The following is a 10,627-nucleotide window of genomic DNA, read 5'->3' as shown; positions in this document are numbered from 1 at the left end:
GGGTTTGTGCGTTGACGGCCATTCCTTCGACGTAGGTCGATCAAAGGCGGGCCTTGTCGGAAAGGGACTTGAGGTGGTGTGCCAGTGTGCGTAAACAAATAACCATGCTGTATGATTTGGTTTGGCAAGCCGCCGCCGTCGCGATCGTTGGCTCGAGAGGCTTTGCGCACTGCCGCTGCGGTCAGAGAAACGCTAATTTTTGTCTAACCAACTCTGCGCTGGTGATGCTACAGTTAAGATATGCGGAATCAGCTCAGATGTGCTAACCTTTCTGAAAATAAATGCCGTTGTTACAGACTTCTGATCCAATGGCTGGACAGAAACACCTCCATGTGATGTTATTAAGGGTTCTTGTTATGATTGTCAAGTTTACAGGCAGCTGTGTTACCATTTCGCGAGGTCAATGAATAGCTTGCATATACTCGTCTTCATGTCATCTTGAGTCGCGACTCAAAAGACTCACGCATAGCTTGCAGTTCTCCTGAGTTGAGACACCTAATACTACCCGCCGTTCATCTCAAAAAGAAAAAAAAAAGAGACATTATATTTTATAAAGTTCTTACTTATATATCAAAGTTTGGTTGCTCAAAAACGATATTCCTCGTTGCTATAAAATTATTGTTTTGTGAAAGCATTTGAAATATGAATCTAGCGAAGTAGTTTGCACACAATATATACTTCTAATTTGACTAATTATTGATCAAAATATATAAAGCTTGACTTTTGATATCAAAATACACCTTATAAAAATCAAATCCCAGAAATTATGTGTAAAAATGTGTACAAAATGATTTAAGAGGCACGACTTTTGGGCATTGGGTACATTTTGCTTGTTGAGGCACGAGTTTTTTCTTGTTTGCCTGCTTATGCGATCTCGTTTATAAAATGATTTAAGAGCATTGTCATAGTTAATCCATTGAAACGCCGCAGATTTTTGATACTAGTACATAGCTAACTACCGTGCGATACAAGAGGCATATTGAGGCCCTGTTTGGTTTCTAAAAGTTTTTTCCAAAAACATCACATCAAATTTTTAGACACCTAAACGAAACATTAGATATACATGAACATTAAAATTAATTACATAGTTATGGAAAAATTGTAAGATAAATCTTTTAAGCCTAATTAGTGTATAATTAGCCATAAGCACCACAGTAACCAACATATGCTAATGATGAATTAATTATACTCAAAAGATTCGTCTGACGGGTTCTAGGTAGAATCTAAAATTAATTTTATAATTAGACTACGTTTAATACTTCGATAATGTTTTGCAAAATAATTTTACGAACTGAAAGCGGCCTAAATATGAGTCCCCTCTCAACTGTACTCTAGCTTCGAAAATGATCAGTCCGTGTGTAGTGGCCCACGTGTCAGTCAGCCAAAGGTGGAAGTAGGTGGTAACTTATTCATCAATTCTAGGGTGTCACGTGTCAGTTGGTGAGTAGTGATAGATACCACCACCATTAGTTTCTTAAAGGTGTATTACGGAGTAAAACTTGGTGTTTAGTAGAAAATAAAACTTCAGCGTATAGTATCCTTCCGTAGTGTAATTCGGGACTTTGTTAACTTTTTAACATATATTAAATGTATAAAAATATAAGATATAATAAAATATACATAGTAATAAATTCAATCATAATAAAATAAATAATAATTATGTTTTAATAAGATAAATGATTAAATGATAATCACGATAAAGTCAAAGATATCATCTCTTAATATACGGAGCAAGTATCTGAAAAGTTGTAGTATATTACACTCATAATCATTCAAATCAAGACATTACAAGGCAAACTATGAAATGTTCAGTTTATTATTCAAGATGATTCTGCTATAGTGTACAGTTTCTAACACAGCTATTCGATAAGTATAAGAGGGTTTGGTTTATTCGTGAAAAAACAAAAGCATATTTACAAATAAAAATAATTTATGAATAAAACTTTGTATATATATTCTTAGTGATCTAAAAGTCAAGCTAAAAAATAAACTACAATAAAGTCTAAATTTAAGATTGAAAATTTAAAATTGACTTATAAGCACAAGCATAAAGATGGGGTTGTTAGTTGTGATATTATTCAGGTTTATTTTTTCCTTCCCCAGCAAAAGAAGAAAACTACAGTAGACCAACATGAGTACTTCCATATTTGTGTTAACTATTTGCAGTTCATCAATAAAATGAGTAACATCAGGCTCACAAAAATTGTACAATATACCGAAGGTGCGACTACATCTCAACATGTACACTTGTCGTCTGGCTAGCACGGTACAAAGGCAATGCCGCCAAGTATACCCTGAGGAGGTATTTGTTTTTCCCGGTTAATGCTGCCTCCAGAATTTTGTTTGTCAAAATGGAACTGCGGCAGGGATGGAGAGCTAGCAGCATGCCAACGATCCCACGGCATCTCAGATTCAGAGGCTCGGAACACAATTTGAGCGTAATAGAAAGCAACCTACTTCAGCCGATCCATTTCAATGGACCGTGTTTCCCCTTCAGCCGATCCATTTCAAGGTCCTACCCTGCATTTAACAGAACATTCCACTGCAAGCACTGCTACAAGCAATCGAGAAATACCTCCGAAGATCAGGGGCACATGTGATGAAAATGCTCATCATGACATCATCTATGATGCTCGCGCCAAAAAATCGTTCACAGCAAGAGATGCATCACCATGTGAAACAGCGTTATCAGGTTCCGGCATGTAGAGAGAAGTCGAAGAAACCTGTCGAACAATAGAAGTAGTGTAGTGTTTCAAAAGCCAATAAAATATATAAACACATTGCAAGAACCTGCTGTGTGGTTTACCTTTGTGTCTATCTGCAATTCTCCATTATTGCTATCTACTGATAGAACAGCACCATGTGCTTTTAACCATTCTTCACATTCTTCCAATCCATCAGTTTTTGTAGCTTCGCAAACTTCATCAATTCCCATGAAACCCAAAACTTGTGCAGCGTATTTCACAGGTAAAGTTGGGCGATATGATTTAGATATGCATTTTAGAGCCTCAAAGCGCATCCGTTCAACATAGAGATCTACAGCGCCAATAACGTGAGTAACAAAACAAAAAACACCATCGCAATGAATTAAATGAACACTTCAAATTGCAGAGGGAGAGAACACATTTACCCATAAGACAAGAATTCAGGTCAGGTGCTGTCTTGTATAATTTGAAGAACAGGACATAGTTTCCAGATGAAACAGCAGAATGAACTGCAAGAGCATGTTTGACAGTTCTGTCTTGTTTAGCGTCCTTTGATAAGCTGTTAGAAATGAATGCATCAAATAAGGTTCATGTAACAATGAAATAACTCATACATGCTCCTACAATGCAACCCCCTGGTCTTATTGTGCAATACCTTGCCATTGATGAAAGCAAGTCTCTTTTGTTATTAGAGTGTAACATGACACACAACAAGTTGTAAGCAGAGAATTCAAGATGACAGCCCTTGATTCCTTCCGCATATAATCTCTTCAGTTGTGATTGGCACTGCAAAGAGTTGCAGCAGAAATAATTAAAAATTAGGCTGTATATGTTTTTTCTTCTGTGGAGCAACTAGACAAACAAAATCAATAATCAAGTAAGAATAGAGCATCCGGTTTTATAAAGTCACAATTACAGTATCAACACTTCACCATGGCTAATTTACTGCATTTCTACAGCAGTTGCAATAGGTAGTGACACATAGCATGTGCTATATGCTTCTGTAAAAGAACTGGGAGGGTTTCAACTAGAAACTAATGAGATGGGGATAATCCAAAATAAAATGATCTCAGGGCTTTATTCACCTAAGTAAAGTGCAATTTATCAGTAAGTTGGCTCAAACCACTGAGCAGGTAAATTTTTAATAAGGCCGCTAGTAAACATCCGCCATTGTAGTTCTCACTCCCGAATTAATTTCCAACACTGCATGTAATGAAACTAGGATAGCAGGTGGCATATGTTCATTATTCTTATGTCAGGAATAAAGGATAGACGTTCAGAACGAGATAAGCAAACCTGATTAAATTCAGGTAAATCTCCAGCTTGAAGGGCCAAGCGTGCATGAGTTTCATAAACCTGAAAAAAAGAATATAACAAGTCATACGGAAGTTACGAAAAAAAGGCAGAACCAAACAATTGTTGGAAGTCGGTACAGTGTTGACATAAAAAATCAAAGATAGATTATAGACTAAGAAAGGATGGCGTACCAATTTATATTAACTAAATATTTTCCTCATGAATCAAAGCATTAAAAGAATGTGATGGAAAGCAAAACAAATGAGGCACATCAAACTGTTAAAAACTACTCTGTCCTGTAATGTCCTAGCCCCCCATGCAAATAGGCCAAGGAAGCAGCATTTAAGGGAAAAAATTGATAAGAAATGACTCTGAGTGCCCATATTGAATAGCATACAAGCTCACAACATTAAATTTGGGGCAAAGATACTGTAATAGCTGCGCCTGTGATTTTTCTCAGACACATTGTGAAATGATATCTCCCATGAAAATGGAAAAATATTGTGAAACGAGAGTACAAAGCAGTATTCCACACAGAAAGGGGGGCTAAGAAAAGCTACCTTGACAGTCAGCTCATTCTGAATCCTCTGAACAGTAAGATCTTGCCGAATAGACTTCAGTTGGTCACATTTATACAGATAATTCTTCTGAGATGTTTCAACCATATGAAGAGCTTTCTCTAAAACATCTTCTGGCCTTACCTGAAAAATATATAATGAAACAAAACTAAAGCAAGGAGAAACAACAAGTACTCGCAATAATATGTTTTTCCAATCTACACTGCAGTTTACAAGGTAATTAGCAAAGCGTTCTCACTGTGGCAGGATCAGGTGCTGATGTAAGGCGAAGGTATCTTTTCTCAATTTCCTGACATGTTCCCTTGACAGTCAGTGCATCCCAATCCAAATCCTCCACAGCGAAGCTAACACCATCTCCATTACTTCTATTAAGAAGCATTGATATAGATCTCCTAGCATATATATTGGATGGTCCTTCCTTATTTGGTGCAGAGCTCCTTGATTTTGAGGATGCAGCACCATGACTACGTTCAAAACGCTTGGATCTATGCTCCCGGCGTTTCTTCTCCTCCGGTGAATTTGCTATTGTGATAGCATTAGCATAATATTTTGTCAGATCCTGCTCCTTATCACTGTCACTTGAAACATTTCCATTTTCAGTTAGACTTGAGTTACCACCAATCCGTTTCTTTTTACTAGGCCTCTGATTGTATTGGCTTAAAGGAGCCTGACGGGAATGGAGAAACTTCCCAAGATCCCAACTGCTACCCTGAAAAGTGTTTAGTTAAGTATTTCTCATAAATGAAAGGCATGCAAGTTATATGAACCCACACTGAGATCTTACTGCTCTTTTAGTCATTTCTGAACTATTGTAGGTATTGCTCTTTGCTGATTCTTTGGAAGTCACTTCTACCTTGTTAGCAACCTTTTCTTCTACAACAGGTTCCCACCTACTTTTCACCCGTCTATTAGGGCTCCTCCTAGACGTTGAAAAGGAGAAGGGATTCAAATCCTTTGCAGAGCTGCCAAAGAACAAAAGGGATCAAGATTCTGTTCATAGTGAACAAAGCAAAGCATGTTTACATAGTTATGACTCAATGGCAATTAGTCATAAATCATGGCAACAAGATTTGCTTACCAATATCCAAGTAACAAAAAATAAGCCACAAAAGATATTCCTAAAGGATACTAATAAACAAAAAGGTGATGTACAAGAATACAAGCATATGATTTGATGGTTACTGAGGTGTCATACCATATCAAAAGCTGCATTATCACTAGTGAAAGGAGGACATAGGGAAAGAGCAGCACACCTTGTCAAATTTGTGCTTGTGACATTTTCTAGCAAAGGAATCAATGGCTCAATGTCCCAGTTCTTAGTATGAAGGATCCCATCAGCAGTTGCCTTGGTGATCATCTGAATTACAGGAAGGGAAAAACGTTAGACCTAGGAGACTCCTTATGAAGTTGATAAGGACAGCATATATTTCACAACAAGAGCCCAGACAAAATAAAAAAAATCAACTTAAGAGCTTAAATATGAAAACGCTTTTTTGTGGAAAAATGCCTAAGCATAGTGGGTACTTCTCCATGGTAAAACAAACAAATCAGCCATGCTTAAACAAAGAATTTCAAAGTGGAGAGCACAGCATGTATTCTTCACAAAGCAATTATATTGAAGATTATGATCATATGTGTTTCGCCTATGATTTTAGTCTAGCTTGCTAGGAGAAACATCCATAGGACCTTTCTGGCCAGATCCTTGAAGGATTAACTGCAAGGCGTGAATATACATCTTGTCAAGAAGTGTATAAAGAAATTTTCACTTTGGGTCGCTGGAATATATGCTTATAAGGAACAGATACATCTTTTACAAGATTCCTCCAAATGACCATAAGTGGAAGAGAATGCTTACAGAAGAAATGAACCTTTCCAGGTAAAAGCTAACAAGTTTATTCCAAATCTCCAAAAAGCTTCAGGAATTCACCTAAGCAATCTACTCAGTTTTCTATTTGCTTGTCTGGCCTTGGTGTGGGTCTTTGTCTCTTTGACCTTGTAACTTTAACCCTATTTATTTGTTAGTTTATTAAATGCTACTGTTTTTGTTATTGTGTTACCTTCAATATGGAACACCCCTACTTTTCACCGAAGAAAAATCACTTACTATTTCCTTGAAAAAAGTAAATTCCATGGTTACACTTCCAAAAAGAAAACTAATTTTACAATTGTCAAAAACATGCCCACAGCTCACCAATAGGAGAAAAAAATCACCTGTGCATAGTTCACCAATAACTATTTTACCCATTTCCATAGTTATTAAACATCTCATGAACCAAAGGTTATGTATATAGCTAGAATCCAACTAAAAAGAAACCAAGATAATGTTTAAAAAAAATAAAAACAACAGACTACTAAACCTCTTTCAAGATGCTCTGCACGGCAGACCTCTGAACATCATCCTTGCAACGAGAAAGATTCCGCCCAACATAAGTACGAAGTGAAGCAGGGATTGATCCCTAAACAGAACGAAAATTGTGTAAACACAACAGATAGATAATAAATTTATGCTGTGCATATTATACATGGCATGAGAAGTCGACGAGCATTAAGTACATTACAGAATTAGACAACAAAAGTTTTGAATCTGGGCACTGCCACTTATATCAGAACCAGGAGTGTAGATATATAATTTCAATACAAGAAATGTGAAGGAGTACTGTGGTAGTACTTCAAAAGCATGTTTAAATTTCTACAAAGTTGGTTCCTTGTGTCTGAAGGATAGTAGTAGTATAGTCAATGAATACCAAACAAAAACAAGTTAATAGAATTGTTACAAACCTGTGTTACAGCTTCATGGCCATCTTGAGCTGCTTTCACATCATTCTTTTGCACCGCAACACTAACATATGCAGGCTTTTGAGATGCATCAGCTTCTGAATTTCTCTTCTCTGCTTTAGGCATTGTCATAGCAACAATTGGAGCTATTCGAGGATTTGTTGGAATCTGGATTTTGTTTACCCTGCGAGCATCTGATATCGCAGGACCCTGAAAAGTTGGTTGAGAATTTTCAGAAACATGATTGACTGAAGAAACGTTTGAAATTGGACCTTGCCAATGTGAAGCCTTCTGTTGATCTGCTTGGTTACTTAGTGGTAACTGACTATAGTATGCAGTGCCCGGTTGATATGTTGGCGCCAGGTTAGCATACTGGTTCTGATATCCTGGGACAGCTGGTGCCTGGCTAGCATACTGGTTTTGGAATCCTGGGGTGCCTGGAGCCTGGTTGACATACTGGTTTTGATACCCTGGGGGACCTGCTGCCTGGTTGACATGTTGATTTTGACACACTGGGATTCCTGGCGCCTGTCAATTGTTAATTATTAGATTTGGCAACATAAAAATACTTGCCAGAAAAAACCTGAATTTGTCAGAAGAGGAAACAGGAAAGTCTAATGAAGTAATAATACCTGTGGGGGAGGAGGAGGGACAGCAGGTACACCAGCATCACTTTTCCATGGTGTAGTACCTGGTGGAGGTGGTTGGGTGCTCGGATAAACATAACCAGAACTGATGTTGGCAGTATTTGCATTAGAATTACTGCTAACAGCAACTGCAGGACCACCAGAATTTGGTGCAGACTGATCATAATAATAAGGCCATTGATTATACTGCTGCTGATAGTGGTAAGAATTGTTGGTTAGTGAACTAGAACTCTGGGCTGCATTAGTATCTGCTGGAGTATAGCCCTGATATGATTGTGCATGATTATCTCCCGAACTTCCGCCAGTCCAGGAACTGCTTTGATAATAATTGTTGTTGGTAGCATATCCTGGTGCAGTCTGATGAGCACCAGCGTTATAATATGTGTTACTTGTAGGATCAACATAAGATCCTGAATTCTGAAATGAAGTAAGAGGCTGATAAGCAGCACCTGAACTTTGATCTACTCCTTGCTGAACAGAGGATTCATTTGCAGTTTGTGGATAGTTGTAGTAATAGTTTGGATATTGTGCAGCACTGTAACAAGGTTGAACAGAATTTGCATAAGGTGCATAAGAATCAGTTGGATTAGTAGTGCCCATCCCTGATGGGACCACATGAGCTGCACCACTTGCCACATTTTCAGTAGATCCTGAAACTGACACATCCCTTTGTGGATCATAGTAAACATTGGTTTGGTTTGAGTTATCCACCGAATAGTTCCAGGAAGCACCAGTTGAAGAAGACCACAAATAACGATCGGAAGCTGAAGGTTGATATGGAGATGAATTCGGATGCTCCATGCCTGTGCCCTATTATTTGTTTAGAACAAACAAATTTTCAGTTTGGCACAATGTATGATGTTCAACCAAAATTTCCTTATAACACAATACGTGCTTCTCTGGAAAAACAGGAAAAATCATGGAAAGAAATACTAATCCCCATGTGAACCGCCAGAAAGATGTTAGAAGTACACCATTGTGCCACGCGATCCACATACATACAAAAAAAGTGTGAGATGCAAAAAGAATGTCAAGTTATATTCAGAAGGTAATGACTTGTTTTACAAGAGTCCCTGGCTTTATACAAAACCATATTTATCTATACAAAGCAGAATTTCCTTTTCTTGTGTTATCTCACAATATAGTACATAATGACATGTCAGATGTGGCAAGGACAAGGGAAAATCTAAAAGGATGATGAGATAAACAAATGGCAGCGGTAAGACTGTCTAACCAATGCAATATCAGAATACAAACTAAAGCATCAACTGAACTTAATATGCAATTCAAGCAAAGATGCACAACAAACTTAACACAAACCATCATGAGTATAGTTACATTCATTCTCATCAGTACAAATTTGCGTCTTACAGAATGAATAGATGGCATCATGGATATATAATTAGGAGCTACAGAACAGACTCCTGTAAAACAGGTCCTCACGTGCGAAATGGTTTTGCCAGTAGCTCTTTGGTCCTAGCTTTAGCAACAACTGTTTACCACTACATTGTAGACATCTGGCACGTCAGTTTCAAATAAGGGGGAAACGCCTTGCCCAGCTGGGTTGTCGTAACTAGTTGGGCACACTTTAATTGATAACATTTAAACTTTATTCGTGGCAGCTCCATATCAGCCCTATCCACTTAACGTTAAATAGTACAAAACGCAGCATACAAATTCTGTAGACAACAACATTATCGATTTGAGAGTGAAACAAGCTTTCAGTTACATCCAAAACACTGGCACCTGATAAGATTATAAGCACCTCATTTCTTAACCTCCAAGAGAGTAAACAACAGTGAATTCACCAACTACCAGGACAGCATGATAACTAGGTACGTAGATAGGAAGAGTGTGTGGCCAATTACAATATAAGTAAAGCCAATTGACAACATTACAATTTGTGCCATCAACCTACTTTGACCATTAGTTATCCTAAACTCGTGCAGAAGTAATTTAGTAAAAACTACGTATCTAACTAATACACATCTTCCACCGGCTACAACTAGATATCCATCGTCCCACTAAACCTAAGTTTCCCACGGCAACACGAATACGCGGAGAACACTAAAGCAATCAGCTAGACTATGGGTACCACCCAAAGCAGAGCGAATCACACGCAAGCGCAGAGAATGATCACGAATTCTAAACGATGCGGCGGCAGAGGCCTCACAGGTCACAACTCAACTCGGGACTGATGCCGAATCAGGAGCAGAGAAAGCATACCACAGTGGGCTTGGCGTCGGATCCGGCAGCCGCCTCGCCGCCCTGGGCCGCCATATCCCGGCGCCCTGCGGCCCCAGAGCTCGAGCAGAAACCCTAGCTGCCTCGCAAAAGAGGAAAGCCACCCCCGGTCCGCCGCTAAAACGGCCAGGCAGAGCCGGATCGGACGGGAGCACGCGGCAATCCCGGGAAGAAGAAAAAAAAAGAGGAAAAGCGGGAGAAATCGGAGGGGCGGGTTGACACGGGAAAGATTTCGTTGGAGAAGATGGGGACTTGCGGATGGGTGAGTGCCGCTGTTTGAGGTTTTTTTTTTCTTTTTTCCTCCTCCTCCGTCGGGCCGGGGACAAGACGGGAAGAGCGGAAGAGAGGAGAGGGGTCGGCGTCTCGGCGAGTTGGGGAGGGG

The 10,627-nt window shown here is 38.9% G+C and overlaps 1 protein-coding gene across 3 annotated transcripts; it reads right to left on the bottom strand.

The window, feature by feature from the left end:
- Positions 1–2,060: 2,060 nt before the first annotated feature.
- LOC102722815 (SAC3 family protein A) lies at positions 2,061–10,566 on the bottom strand. Of its 3 annotated transcripts, XM_006644909.2 has the most exons (14): positions 10,228–10,566; positions 7,987–8,811; positions 7,627–7,882; positions 7,358–7,548; positions 6,937–7,035; positions 5,833–5,936; positions 5,364–5,541; positions 4,818–5,288; positions 4,562–4,702; positions 4,002–4,061; positions 3,361–3,491; positions 3,131–3,264; positions 2,807–3,036; positions 2,061–2,723 (listed from the first exon to the last, which is right to left on the bottom strand). In XM_006644909.2, exons 1-14 carry the CDS (start codon positions 10,279–10,281, stop codon positions 2,625–2,627), a joined length of 2,973 nt encoding a protein of 990 aa, XP_006644972.2. In that variant the 5' UTR covers positions 10,282–10,566; the 3' UTR covers positions 2,061–2,624. The 3 variants fall into 3 exon arrangements, with proteins under 3 accessions (XP_006644972.2, XP_015699313.1, XP_015699314.1); XM_015843827.1 differs by having other exon boundaries at positions 7,358–7,882; XM_015843828.2 differs by lacking the exons at positions 2,061–2,723; positions 2,807–3,036; positions 3,131–3,264; positions 3,361–3,491 and adding an exon at positions 3,521–3,908 and having other exon boundaries at positions 7,358–7,882.
- Between the last annotated feature and the right edge of the window lie 61 nt (positions 10,567–10,627).

Source organism: Oryza brachyantha, chromosome 1 (genome assembly GCF_000231095.2).
Source record: "Oryza brachyantha chromosome 1, ObraRS2, whole genome shotgun sequence".
NCBI classification, from domain to species: Eukaryota; Viridiplantae; Streptophyta; class Magnoliopsida; order Poales; family Poaceae; genus Oryza; species Oryza brachyantha.
The sequence above is the reverse complement of the archived record's forward strand: the minus strand, read 5'-3'. Positions and strand labels throughout refer to the sequence as shown.

Bases quoted from the DNA above. Each gene is read 5' to 3' on its own strand.
- LOC102722815 (XM_015843827.1), bottom strand. From the start codon at position 10,281: ATGGCGGCCCAGGGCGGCGAGGCGGCTGCCGGATCCGACGCCAAGCCC. The intron at 4,062-4,561 runs GTAGCTTTTCTT...TCTTTTTTTCAG, and splicing joins AGAATGAGCTGACTGTCAAG to GTTTATGAAACTCATGCACG. The intron at 3,492-4,001 runs GTTTGCTTATCT...AACTCTTTGCAG, and splicing joins ATTTACCTGAATTTAATCAG to TGCCAATCACAACTGAAGAG.